The 15,271-nt window shown below is 37.9% G+C and overlaps 1 protein-coding gene across 1 annotated transcript in view; it reads left to right on the top strand.

Moving 5' to 3' along the window:
- Window positions 1-434: 434 nt before the first annotated feature.
- Window positions 435-15,271, top strand: part of jph3 (junctophilin 3) — a 55,102-nt gene continuing 40,265 nt past the window's right edge. The window contains exon 1 of the mRNA XM_034686006.1: window positions 435-819. Coding sequence (XP_034541897.1) covers window positions 438-819 — 382 coding nt within the window. The 5' untranslated portion in view covers window positions 435-437. The remainder of the gene's footprint in view (window positions 820-15,271) is intronic.

Here is a 15,271-nt window from a genome sequence, read left to right on the forward strand (position 1 = left end):
TCCTGCTGAGAGGGGATAATGGGAACTCTGTGCCCAGTCTTCTCCTATCTATCTTGCATCAGCCACACAAAAGCTGGAAGGGCTAGCTGATGCCACTAAAGTGCTGACCAAGAGAATGATGTAAACTGCATCAACATTTTTCACAAGGCCAGGAGACCCCTAACATCCCCTTCAGGGGCCAAGCTTTTTGTTCACCGCTTCTCTCCTTTTTCTCCAAAGCACCCAAAAACAGGAGGGGTGGTGCTTTACTTGAGTTGCAGTTCTTTCCCTCTCACTCCTGCCTCCTCCTTATCCCTTACCCAGCCAACCTCAAGAACCAGATCCATGGATTGGTTCTAGCACCAACCTGTCCTTCTCTTCTCCCCCCCTTCTTTTATTTTTCCTATCTTTTTCTTTTTGTCGAGGCTTCAGGAGAATTGCCAAGACCTATTTCATGCATGTCCACTGGCGGCAGGTTCAACTTTGACGATGGGGGGTCATACTGCGGAGGGTGGGATGAGGGCAAGGCACACGGCCACGGGATCTGTACAGGACCCAAGGGCCAAGGCGAGTATTGCGGATCCTGGGCGCACGGCTTTGAGCTGCTGGGTGTCTACACATGGCCCAGTGGAAACACCTACCAGGGTACCTGGGCTCATGGAAAGAGACATGGGGTGGGTGTTGAGAATAAAGGCCGCTGGGTGTACAAAGGCGAGTGGACGCACGGCTTTAAGGGACGCTACGGCCTGCGTGAGAGCATGGGGACGAGCGGGAAGTACGAGGGGACGTGGAACAACGGGCTGCAGGACGGATACGGAACAGAGACCTACTCAGACGGAGGTAAGAGGGGCAGAAGGGATGGGTTTCTGTGTTTGTGAAACAGACAGGAAAGGGCTGAATGTGATATCTAAGGGTTTCACATCCACCCCGGATCACTGCGACCTGCTGCAAGAGAGTAGCTGACAGGCAGGTGGTGCGTTAGAGGGGATAGATGGAGCTGTCCACAGGTCTTCTTGGGTCATCCTTTAATTCAATCTTCTATTGTGCCTTTTACACACACACACACACACACACACACACACACACACACACACACACACACACACACACACACACACACACACACACACCTGCTGTAGAGGCAGGGGGTAAATAAGGACAGACTTCGAAACATAATTTGGACCCTGGTTTCTTCGTCTTTGTTTCTCCTCCTTATCTTCAGTCCTCCCAACCATCACCACTCATCCTACCTACATGTAGACCAGTTGTGTAAGTCCTTCAGGTTTTGGCCATGCAGTGGTATCTGATGAGGATGAGGTTAGTGGGACACAGAAGGACTAAAGCTTCCAAAGGACAAGTCCAAAGATGACCAAGAGTGCTTTGGAAAAGAGATCAGTTAAATTTTAAGAGAAACTGAAAGAAGTCACATTTTAACAGATATTGAATCCACATCCATACCATACCAGATCTTAGTCTTGATTCTGACACTCACATGGACTTTCTAAAGTTTTAATTGTTCTCGTAATTATTCCTGAACCAAAGAGCTAAAGATTCACATTTAAAGAAATAAGAAAGAGGATGGTATTTGTGGTAGAGTGAGTTACTCTTTGTTGACAAGGGAGAGTCTATGACACAAATATGACGGTCTTCTTTGGTTTGACTGCAGGAAAAACTGCAGTATTTATTTGCTGCAACAATTTTAAAGTGTGTGTTGGCATCATTTATTGTTTACAAGATCAAATTAAAGGTGCATGGTTATGATCTTAAATTTAGTATAACCCTTTGTGTTGAATCTACGTCTACACCATCAGTACCATGCACTATGCACCTTGAGTCTCTTTGAATGAAACGCAAACTGCATTTATTTTTCTTTAACCCTCCTTTTATATATTATCTGGGGTCAATTTGACCCCATTCAATGTTTAACGTCTCTAAATTAATGATTAACATCATTTTTTTGCCTTATCGCCATATTTCATGACTTTTCCTAATTGAATGGGGACAACTGGGAAAACATAAAATTAAAATGTTGATATGATCCAATTTCCTGTGAAAAAAAATTATGCATTGGTGTTCCTTGGGGTCAGTGTGACCTCAGACTGTTTTAGCTGTAAATAACATAAGAAATATCAACATTTTAGACACATTGTTTTGGTTGTTTTGGATGATATTGAGGTCCCTCTGCATTAGAGCTCTAACCTAACGTAACCATACCTGTAGCACTGAGAACCACTGATGGTTACACTACATGGGAGGGGGAAATATCTCTCCCACCAGAACGTTGATGTTTCCTGTGCTATAGGGTAGGAAAATAATTGTTCATGTGAAGTAGGGTTGCAAAGGGGCGGAATATTTCCGTAAAGTTTCCAGTAAATCTCCATGGGAAGGTAAGACTGGGAATTTTGGAAATATTCCAAATTGGAAACTTTCCTTTTATGGGAATTATGGGAATTAACTGTGAATTGATGGTAATTTAATGAAAAGGTATCACATCCAAGCATCAATATTTGTTTAGTTATAAGCAGACATCCATCCAAAACAATACAATTCAAACAGATTTATTTGTAAGTAGAACTTTATCAAGTGTTAAATATTTTATTGAACAATCAATTCTTTCATTGAAGAACAAAAACATGAATATTCAGTTTAATATTACTCATCCCCCCCGACCCAACCCATTCAAAAATTAACAACAATGCAATCCCAACAGAGTCCCATTCATGTTAATGTTAAATGAAAAGAGCCGCTCTCCCTCCAACAAAGTCCCATTCAACATGCAAATAACATGCATCTTCCCTCAAGCTCCTCAAGCCTCTGCAGGATTCTAGAAATCATGTGTGCATGTGATGGAGGAATGCACAGTGCATGTAGGGGGCGTGGTCTCAATAGCCCTGCAGTGTGCTATGTGCTATGTGCATGTGATTGAGGAATAGCAGAGATATTCAACTGTACTTGCATGAAATCTGGTTGTTTTAGTCAGGATTATGCTCAAATATATTTTCCCCAACTATATTTAAGTTCCCTATTAAGAGCCAACCTTCAATTTAGTCAATTCCTGCTTTATTCCCATAAATTCCCGTTAATTCCCATGGAAAGTTTCCAACTTTGAAAATTACCGGAATTTTGCAACCCTAATGTGATGACATTGATATTTCACAAAATATCGGGGTGGAGCTAACGTATAAAAGCTAGCACAGCAGCCTTCTAAACCATTTCTCCTGTTGATCTCTTTGCTTTCCCTTTCTGCTCTCTCTCTCAATTGAAAATTAATTCTAAGAAAATGTTTATGCTTGAAATATGTTTCATTTAAAGGGCTGTTTAGATGGTTCACAAAGAAACACAAGTTACCTGACACATAACTTGGGTAACAGATAATCAGTTTCTGGAGGTTTAAATTGCTGGGGTCAAATTGCCCCCCGAGGGTTAAAGATGTTAGTAAATTTGAGGGTAACAGGAGGGTTAAAAACACACCCTTGCAGACTCACTGTGCATGCAACAGAGCTGACAGTAGCTTTCATACAGTTAAAGCTTTGTTGCATAACTCTACGACTCGAAGGCTGTTTCCCGGTGTTAGTCCAAACTCCACGCACAAGCAGCATCCCAAGCTGCCGCCTGTTTAATCCCTGAGATGAGACTGGTTTCAGGGGTTAAATCAGGCCAAAGCAGAAAAGTTGGCTGCAGAGGAAAACAGACAGATTGAGACAGAGGGAGGGAGGACGGAGGGAGGTCCTCATCAATAGATAAGATTTGATGCATTGATAAATGAATTAGTGAACAGATCTTGAAGAGATATCTGCATGGAAACAGGAATAATTATTGTAAATACAAAGAGCGTTATACTGTAAAGAGGGGAGTGATGTAATAACAGGAAGCAGAGAAAGGCAGAATTAAAACAGAGAGAGGGACCAGCAGGAAATCGACGGTGGCTTTGTGAAGTGTTTAAACCCACATACTGTAGAAGCAGCAGAGATTGACCTAGTTGTATGTTTATCTTCAGCAGTACACAGTGTCCTTTACAGCATACGTGTTTCCTTTCTATGAATCTGTGATGTGATTAAAGTGTGTGTGGATGACCAGAGTGTAATCAATCCTGATCACAAAGAAACAAAACGATCATTCAGACGATAGCTGCTGTGCTTCAGTGAAGGTGGAGCAGGCTGTTTGAGTAGGAAGAAGAAAAAGATGGAGAGATGGAGGAGGGTGATGGATAGAGAGAGAAATGAAGGAGGGTCCAACAGAAGAACTGTTCACTGATCATTTTAAACACATCAAAGTCATGGGGGGTTTACTGATACCACTCAAGACCCAGGTGGATTTATATTGATTCATCCTCATCGGGTCGTTGTAATAATGGAGAGAAGCTGTCAGAGAAGGTAACGTGATGCACAAACACAGCTCTGTGCTTTGACTGCACATGAAAGGTTTTATAAGGTTGTACATTGGGGCCGGCAAAAACGCTGGTTTAGTAAATATCACCAATGAGATTAAAGTAAAGTGCCATCACAGAAAACAGGAAGAAAAAAATATGGTTTTAAATAATCAATGAAATTTAGTCATTCAGTCATTTAATGACAACGCACATGATACTCTTCAATCTCAGGTTACTTCTGCTACATACAGTATGTCAGTGTATAGGGATCTTGCAGCCATGTAATTAACATAGTGCACTAGTTACACTGAACTCATTATTTTACAAGAATATGATCTACAAATATGATGCTTTAAAAATATGATAAATTACAGTATTACTTTGGCTTAATTTGTACACTAGGAAAAAATGATTGGACAAAGAAATACCATGAAATTAACTTTCTTTTATAATTTCAAATGTATTAGTTTTTATAAACATTAAAGTAAAGACACAAACGATGACAATACAACAAAAAATTATATTTGTTAAAGTAAATAGAAATAATGAAGACAACTTTTTGCTTTATTTTGTTAAATTATTATTTTTTTTATGGTAGTGTTATTATGCCTTTACTTGAATATTTGTGAAAAAATAATACATTTTAGACCATAAAAAATGAAACTCACTTTTTTATAACTTGAAATGTATTACTTAGACAATACAAGAAAAAAATGTATATATATATTAATAATAGTGAAAAGAATTATTTGTTTCGCTTCTTATTTATTTTTAATCATAGTGTCATTATTTATCTGTCTTTACTTGAATATTTATTCACTCTAATACATTTAAAATCATAAAAAAATGAAATCACTTTTTCATAATTTGAAATGTTAATTAGACAATACATAAAAAAACATAATAAAATAAATTCAAAAATTAAATAATAAATACAAAATATAATATTTGTAAAAAAGTTTTAAAAATAATAAATTTTGTCTCGTTTTTTTATTTAATTATTTTTTTTGTCATTATTTGAATATTTGTAAAAACTAAAAAAAATTGAAATCATAAAAAAATAAATAACTATTTGTTCTTTTATGAAATGACCGATCTTTATATTTTGAATTGCTCAAGACTTTGTGTCCTCATAACAGTGGGCTTCAGTTATACTTGCACTTAGTATAAACAGGCTTTATTTCTGAGCATGTATTATAATTGTAAAGATGCTCTTTGTTCTTCTAGTGATCGTTCTGGCTAAATGCAGGTTATTCTCACATTTAAGGTGACAGTTAATGTTTGGGTTTACATCTCTAAAGCAATAAGACACGAGCCAATGCTCCCATAGATCATCATACTGTGAGTTCATGCTGTAAATCTGAATCCAGAACCACATCCCACATCCTGGACTTAATATAAAACCGGCTCTCTCTTCAGGAAACACTCCTCTTCTGTCTTCTTGCTTTTTGGCTTTCCTCTCCTCTCCTGTATGTGTGAGCATCTCTCTCTCTCTCCTCTCATCTATCTTTCTGCTGTTGCTTGACTGCATCCTCGCAGCCCTGTACAGTTGGGTTTCCTTAGCAACGCTCATAGACATGCAGCAGGTCAGGTGTCACATGGGACTCCGTGTTCCTGGCTGCTATTGGCTGGCTCGGCTGGGTCTACAGAGCTCTGATTGGCTCTCCTGTTCTTCCGGGCTAATGGTGTTTACTAAGATGAAGAGCTAAGCTGACTGATTACCAACGACACACACACACATACACACACACACAGAGAGAGAGAGAGAGAGAGAGAGAGAGAGAGAGAGAGAGAGAGAGAGAGAGAGAGAGAGCTCCAGTAATCATTTAAGTGAGGAATGAAATGAGTGTAAGATGTCAGCAGTGGTTTCTTTAAAACACTGAGGCTGTCTCCCTACACAAAGGATCCACCATGAGAGAGATTTTTAGACTTCATTAAGACGGGCTGGTGACAGCAATGCAGGTTCCTTGAGCCCCCCCTTACACACACACACACCCAAACACACACCCACACACACCAAAATAACAGGTGGGCCAAATAACTTTAAAGATCTGCGTCTTTTACCGCTCTTTTTTCCACCTGATGATTTATGAACGGTTAATGGGTCGACCCTTGAGATCTTATTTTTAAGGGTCCAGGAATATCTAAAATATTTTAATACCTTTCCTGTCAATGTTAAACTAGCTTCTTTTTAATTTCAAATATATACGTTTTTATAAGCATTCAAGTAAAGACACACAAATGATGAGAATAGGACAAAAAAATGAAACAAAAAAATATAAAAAAGGAAATAATAAAAGATAAATAATAAAGCCATCATTTTTTTAACATTATTTTGTTACATTTCTAATTACTTTTTTTTAATCAAATTTTCATTATTTATGTGTCTTTACTTGAATATTTATTAAAACTAATACATTTTAAACCATTAAAGAATAAAACTCACTTTTTTATAATTTGAAATGTATTTGTTAGACAACACAATAAAAAAGCTAAATAAAATCATTTAAAAAGTAAAAAAGTAAATAAAAATTAAAGCAATACTAAAAACGTTTGAAAATTATATTTATCTTTCGTTTTAAAAAAATATATATATATATTCTTTTCCGTTACTTGAATGTTTGTAAAAACAAAACTAATACATTTTAAATCATTAAAAAATAAAACTCACTTTTTTTTATAATTTGAAATGTATTAGTTAGACAATAACATTGAATTGTAATCAATACAATTAAAAGAAAAAAAATGAAAAATGTAAATTAAAAAAAATTATAATAATTGTAAAAACGTTTAAAAATTAATTTATCTTTTGTTTCTTTTATTATAATTTTTTTTGGCATAACTTCAATGTTTGTATAAACTCATACATTTCTGCTGTAGTCTGTCAATGTCATAATTCTTATACAAAGTGAAATTCCTGATTTAGAGTATCCAATAAGAATGGACATGGAGACAACCTGGACTCAGAGTATTTGTGAACAGCTCTTTAAGGTTTACTTTGCATTTAACATGACACTAACTAACTGGACTAATAAAGCACAGTGTTATAAAACACTTTAAAGAGTCTCCCTGTCCTCGCTGGCAGATTCTCCTTTAATTGAAAACTACAGTCCACACCGCTCAGTCACACTGCATGATGTTGTGATTGTATAGAAACGTATAGGATCCCTCTTTGTGAGCTGTAGCGTGCTGCTCCTGTAGCTGAACGCTCACTAATACCTTTATTCCTTTCAAGATGATCCTGTTAAGCACTTGCCTGGCATGGAGGATGGTGATTACACTGTGTGTGTGTGTGTGTGTGTGTGTGTTTGTGTGTGTGTGTGTGTGTGCAGTGTGATCTTGATCTTAGGCAGAGAGAAAAACCTCTCCTCCGTGGTGTAAAAGAAGAGAAGTTGGTGATCCAGATTCTTTTTTAAAAACACATACCAGTCAAAAGTGTGGAAACACCTTCTCATTCAAGGGTTTGTATTTATTGTAATGATTGTAAACACTGTAGATTAATACTGAAGACATCAAAACTATGAAAGAACATATATGGAATTATTGAATGAACCAAAAAGTGTTAAACAAAGCAGAATCTGTTTTATATTTTAGATTCTGTAAAGTAGCCCCCTTTTTCCTTCATGACAGCTTTGCACACTCTTGGTATTCTCTCAGTCTGCTTCATGAAGTGGTCTCCTGGAATGGTTTCTAATGAACACGAGCCTTGTCAAGAGTTCATTTGTAGAAGGACTTGCCTTCTTAATGAAGCTGCAACCTCCGGTCTAAAAATATGAGTCCAAAGCAGAAGTGTTAAAAGCTGCAGTTCATTGAGGATCCGCTTGAGGCTGGTTCCGGAAGTACCGGAAGTCACATACACATGAATGGGAAAAAGCCGATCTTTACAGCATTAATAAACATGTTTACAGCCTGGTACAAAAGATGAGTGTAGTCTGAATACCTCATTTCTCGATGTGCTCTCACTGTGAGGGGGGTGAATTTTTTTCTAACGCAGCAATTTTGAAGATATTGAGATTACTAGTCTTCTAATGAGAGGCACAGCTGCCTGCGGGAACACTGTAGCTGTTGGCTAGGAGGCTCAAACTCTGCCTCTTTACGTCACACTGGCTCCACAGAAGCAATATGGCTCCCGCTGCTGATTGGTCTCAAAACAGCGCTTCAGAAACAGATGGGTGACGTCACGGATCCTACGTCCATATTTTATACAGTTTATGTTCTTAATGTGTTTGAGACCATCAGTTGTGTTGTTCAGAGGTAGGGTTAGTACACAATGGATAGATCTATTTGACTACTGTTGTAATCCAGATTATGGTAAAACCAGATTATTTCATAGTTTTGATGTCTTCAGTATTAATCTACAATGTTGAAAACAATTAAAATAAATAAAAACCATTGAATGAGAAGGTGTGTCCACACTTTTGACTGGTAGTGTATCTTGGAGTCCAGCAGAGAGCATCTCTAAAAAACAACCTGTCATTGATAAAGGTGCGTTAGGTGTTCTTACGAGCCAAATGAATCCCCAAACCCAAATATAGTCAACTTTGGGAGTCAGCAAAGCAAAGTAAAACAACACGTTTATACTTAATGGGACTTGTTTGTGTTTACACAGCAACGAGGTCATCCAAACAGAGACAGTCAGTGAAGAAAGACATTTTGAGCAGTGAATGTCAGGATAACATCATGATATCACGGGCCTTTCTCAAGAAATGTCTCAGCAGGTGAATAATCCTTAAGTGGAAATCTAAAAGGCTCAGACAGGAAAAGAGCCCAGCACAATCTCTTTAACGGATAACAGTCCCACACACTGTTTCACACAGGCACAGCTTTAGCTTTCAATTGACTTTCCCCTTGCCTTCAGCGCTCAGAGATTTCAGCACAGCGTTCCTGCTAAGTGTCCATCTTGTTGTTTGTCCTTCCTGTCAGCAACCTGTTTTCAGCGGCCGTCTGTCCTCCCTTTCTCTTTCTAGTCTAAGCTCTTCATGTCAGATGTAGTGTTCTGTACGGTGGCTGGGAAGTGCAATGCAGATTTACAAAGGATGAAACACTTGAACAAAGATGGAGACAAATTTACATTTTATAAAACAAAATGACATTAGTCACTTTTACCAAGAACAAAACAACTTTACAAAATCAGAAACACTTTTAAAGAGATGGAACATTTTTACCTCAAACAAATTTACAAACTGCAGATTCTACCAGAAAAAGAATGAACCAAATACAGGAAGTGATCTGGAAGTGAGAGGTTTGGTCTGGCGGAGAGAAACGAACAAATCACAGGTCATTCAGATGTGTCCTTTCAAAATAAAAGCTAGCCTGATAGCCTGGCCATGTGTGCAGAGTGAAGCCCCCAAGTGGTAAAGATAATGGATGGATTTATTTTATTACATAGGTATGAAGTAACAAAATGCGGTCTGCATATGTCTCAGTAATCCCTGAATTTGAGTGAAAACTTCTCAAAACGGTCCTTTCTTAAAATACTGCAAGATCTTCACGAGACAGCACGCCAATGCAAACACAGAAGGAATGGTCTGCCCAGGCCTCTGGAGGGCTAGCCAATCAGAGGAAAGGGGGTTTGTGGAGCAGGGGCCCCTAAAGCTAGGGTTGGTAGCATAGACTGTAAATAAAAATGGACAGCGTTGCTCCGCCTCTTCCCGTTGTACAGTTCTGAAGCCAAAAAATCCCTCTCCTGGGCGCTGCCATTGTGCAGCCAGAGCCTGTGAAGCCTTTGTAATAAGCTCCGCCCTACAGCGTGACGTCACAAGACGCTGTGTGCCCTTTGAAGTTTCGTTCTACGGCGGCTGTGAATCAAAGGAAGGAAGTAAAACCCCGTTTTTTAAACTCTAATAACTAACGAAAAAGAAACTTTTCAGAAAAAAGAGGCCTTGAACACAAAACAGTCAAATACTAACTACATATAACAACAGCATACGGATGTGAGAAACATTCGTACGACGTGTATTTATTTTTTAAAGTTTGACTGCTCCCCCATTCAAATGAATGGGGAGACGGATTTTTTGACCTATACTGCAGCCAGCCACCAGGGGGCAGTCACACTGCTGAAAGCCTCCCCACCAGGGCCGTATCCGGCACGCTTGGTTGGTAGCCACGGAAAACTAGCATGAATTTGAATGTAGCATTTCCTCAGGACTCCGTCTAACCCCCACCCCTCCCCCCATTCAAAACCGGTCCTCAGCACATGGTTTGTGTTTTGCACTACTTCAACTCATGTCTCACTCAGCGGTAAGAAAACACCAAAACATTCTCATAGTGAAAGTTAAAAACACAAACAAACATTAAACGTACGCTCTGCAGGAGGCGGGCAGAATGGCAGGACGGGATTTGATTGGCTTCATCATTTGGCTCCTGATGGCAGGGATTGGTTGGTGTTTTCCCAGGTTTACTCCGGCTGTAGATAGAGGCTTTTTTTACCTCTTTTTTAAGAACACATTATGTATTGATTACCATCAGGACATAAAGATCATTTTAACCAGTATAACAAAAAGTGGATTTAAATCTGACTACCAACCCCAGATTTAAAGAGACAGCAGCTAAACGAAACGTTTCAGACAGAGGCTGAAATGAGAGTTTTCTAAAACACCAGTGTAAGAATGATTAGGGATTTTTTTGAGCTGTAAATAATGTAATGTTACAACAGAGGTACAAGAGGGACAGTATAAAGCCTGAAAAATGCCCATAACACCCCCTCTTTGAATGCATTGTTGTGTAACATCATTTTGATGGACCATCATTTTTTACTGGTCCATAGATTCTTTAATGTTATTTACAGGCTAGCTATCACTGTCAGTGGTTAATAATTGGTCTATTAACCATATATAAACCTTATTTTTAGCTGTGATATAAATCTAATTTTCAAAATAGAATCAAAGTAATAAAATAATTAAGATATGCAGTCCCAAGTTGAACAGGAATTAAGCTCTAAAGTGTCAAACTTGGACAATTGACATTCACATATAACAGTGTTCATAATGAAATAGTTGATTACGTTTTTAAACAACCCAGCTTTGGGTAAATTTGCCCAATCTATGTTTTAAGACAAGTGATAAATAAATATAACGTTTGCTGTTTATATTGTATACTAATTTATCTGCCTGGAGAAACCGTACTTGTATTACTCTAGCATTGTAGCTAGCTGCTAACAGCTGTGAGGAGTGTGCGTGGTTCTCCGTGTGTTAATACTGAACCCTGCTTTGTAGTTCAAGCGGGGACAGACTTCATGCTCTCTGAACAGCTGGGGTTGTGTGTGCGTCCCGTGTTGTTGCAGAATATACCAAACTTAATGCTCAATCCTTCTGACTCCTGTGAACTGTTGGATTAGCAGTGGAGCTATAACTCAAGTACATTATATCCATTTAATGTTTATTCACCATCAATTGACTGTTTATTGTTGATGGTGATTATGAAGTAACAAATCTCACTTATGTTGTAAACAAATTAAAGAAGCTTCCGTCATTTTTAAATAAATATTTTTTATTTTGAACAGATGATCTGCAGTCTGGAAGTTTAGAGTGGACAAAGTGTTTAGAGGTGTCTATTTCTCAAGACTGTTTGTTTTCCCCAACTACCACAACCACCCCCCATTGTACTTCCAACATTAGGGACTGTAGGAAAGGGAATCGCAGGGGACTGTGGTTAGACAAGGCTTATGGTAGTGTGTCTTTTTCCTTCTGAAATGTGTTTTATTTCTTCATTTTCATTGTAGAGTCATTGTCAAATAATGAAATCAATTTTATAGATTCAATTAAATATCATACCGTAGCTATGAAATTGTTTTTATTTGTATTTATATTTAAAATAGTTTTATTTATTCAAAATAGTTTTATTTATTTTATTACTCATATCAGACTGTTGAAAAAGTTCTTGTGATTATTAAATCATTGTCCGGAGAAATAGAGCATTGGATGAAAATTTTAAAACAATATTATCACCTAGAAACTTCAGATATTACTTTATTGATACCCATGATGAAATTTGTTTTACTTATTCATTTATTTATTTATTAATTATAATTTTTTAGATAAGATATTACACTTGTTTATTTATTTCAATTTCTTTATTCCTCATTTAACAACAAACACTTTTCTAATATGCAAGAGTCCACATGGTAGTAAATACACGTTGATAACTAAAGAAATAACCAGTGTTAACTCCTTCTGTCTTTCTTCATGCTGTCTATTCTTCCAACTGTGCTGCACAAATCTGTTGATGTTGATAATAAAACATTATTACTATTTAATTATAAATGTAGACTTCACTGATACAGGAGTTTTTTGGAGTGGTTAAAGAACAGCAGAATAGATAGCTTCGACAAGCGTCTTCTTCTGTGAGAATGAAGTACAGACCCAAAGAGTCAGGCTTTAAGCTCTCTATATAATATAGAACAGAAGCACGTTCGTTAAAGGCTCTGCTGTGCCTCTGTTGTGTTTCTGATGCTGTGATCTCTTTGTGTAAACTCTTCCCATGCCGTGGCATTGTGCACAGATGTCCATGCTGGGTCATGGGCCTGATCTGAGTGAGTTTCAGGCCTCCGAGGAGTATTAGTGACATCATTTTATGTGTTGCACGCCACTCGTCCCAAAGCAGACACAAAGGACACAGCCCTCATATAAAAATGTGCTGTTTTCATTAAAACTGTACATTAAGAGGATTCAAAAGTGGTGTCCTCAACAGCAGCCCTGCATCTCAAACTGTGTTTTTCAGCACCATGGAGAGCGGCAGACTCAGAGAGAGCAGCCTGGTGTTTCACTTGGACTTTAGTGATTATGGATGACCATGAAAAGACAAAGCTCACACACTACAGGCGCCATTATACTCTGAGATGCCACAACTAACGCCGTTACCATCTTCTTATCTATATCACCGATCCACTTAATGGTCACTGCAGAGATTGTGTGTCGCTGGTGAACCATCATGTAGGAGATAATTAACGGTTAGCAGGTAGTTATGGGAAAAAGAATCCCTCTAATTACCCAGCTACTAACTTAAAATACAAACACGTTGTTAAAAACTTTGATTAAAGATGATTTTATTGATTTAAATGATTTATGTTTACAGTTTTTAAAAATAGTCCCAGTGATTCCTCGTCAGTGATCGTTCCATGGTGATGGATTCTTCTCTGCCTGTTTTGGTGTATTGAACATGAAACTGTCCTCATTCAGCTCTCCTTCTTCTCTGAGCTCTGTGGTTCACACACCTTTAAAAAGAAACTAATGTCACAACTTTGAACCCTGCTGCTATCATCACCACCGCTCATGGTTTAACTTTCTTTGTAGAGATCACTAACCTAAAGTTTCTCTCACCTGCTCCACTCCTTCATCATATTGATGGACAGGATCCAATATGAAAACATCTGTAACCTGCGGATTTAGCATGTTAACTAAAGCTACCGTTTTAGCCACATTGTTTTTTAACGGAAGCTAACGTCTTTACCTCAGCTTACGGTCTATGGTGTCAACAAGCAGAAGCTGAATGTGTCTGAACTCTATTCTGTGGATTGATTTGACATGACGTGTGATCACTTTGATTCTGGTGTTGCTCATGTTAGTGAAAGTTAATAACCGCTGTCAAGGGGTTTTGACCAATCAGAATCAAGCATCTTTCACAGCCAGAAGATCAGTAAGAGAGCCGGGTAATGAATCACCTTATTGTGCTTTAGAAACAACATTGTAGTATTTACAGTCGAGGTTCAACACCGTGCTGTAAACCTTTGATACCCAACAGAGAAGACACAAAGTATTTGAATAAAGAAATGACTCCATCTCTGGGAGCAAAACATATTTATTTTGAATGGTGACATTTTCAGTCTTAACATTATGAGACAAAGAGTAGATGTTGATTTGTGAAGAAGCTGAATGAAGATATTTGTTGTACATTTGTTGAAGTCACAGTAAATTAATAGTTTCATTTTTAGATAGAAGTCAAACTCCTCATTATTCAGCATGTTGGGAAGTATCCTCCTTTTGGTTTGTCACCACAAACTCGATAAGAAAATATTTTTGTGTCTGCTTGTTGAATAAGAAGTGACAGTAAGTCAATTATTGAGCTTAAAGGCTACTCCATTTAAATCTGGGGTTGGTAGTCAGATTTAGATCCACTTTTTGTTATACTGGTTAAAATGATCTTTATGTCCCGATGGTAATCAATACATAATGTGTTCTTAAAAAAGAGGTAAAAAAAGCTGCTATCTACAGCCGGAGTAAACCTGGGAAAACACCAACCAATCCCTGTCATCAGGAGCCAAATGATGAAACCAATCAAATCCCGTCCTGCCGTTCTGCCCGCCTCCTACAGAGCGTACACTTCATGTTTGTTTGTGTTTTTAACTTTCACTATGAGAATGTTTTGGTGTTTTCTTACCGCTGAGTGAGACATGAGTTGACGTAGTGCAAAACACAAACCATGTGCTGAGGACCGGTTTTGAATCAGTCACCATCATATGGTCGTGAATCAGCGGCGCTCGTGCATGTGAGCGGGGGCGTCCGTTTTGGAGGAGCTCCTATGGAAGGGGGGGAGGGGTTAGACAGAGTCCTGAGGAAATGCTACATTCAAATTCATGCTAGTTTTCCGTGGCTACAAACCCTAGCTTTAACATTATGAGACAAATAGTAGATATTGATTTGTGAAGAAGCTGAATGAAGATTTTTGTTGTACATTATCAACTTTTTTTCAAGTCACAGTAAAATAATAGTTTCATCTTTAGTCATCAGTAAGTCAATTATTGAGCTTAAAGGCTACTCGTAATAAGTATTAACAGAGGAGGTCATTTCTTATTTTATTTTATCATAAGCTAACCTGTGGGTAACTCGAGCTATAGACTGAATAGATTTTTTTATCAATCAATCAATCAATCAATCAATCAATCAATCAATCAATCAATCAATCAATCAATCAATCAATCAATCAATC

The sequence above is a fragment of the Notolabrus celidotus genome, chromosome 6 (assembly GCF_009762535.1).
Source record: "Notolabrus celidotus isolate fNotCel1 chromosome 6, fNotCel1.pri, whole genome shotgun sequence".
NCBI classification, from domain to species: Eukaryota; Metazoa; Chordata; class Actinopteri; order Labriformes; family Labridae; genus Notolabrus; species Notolabrus celidotus.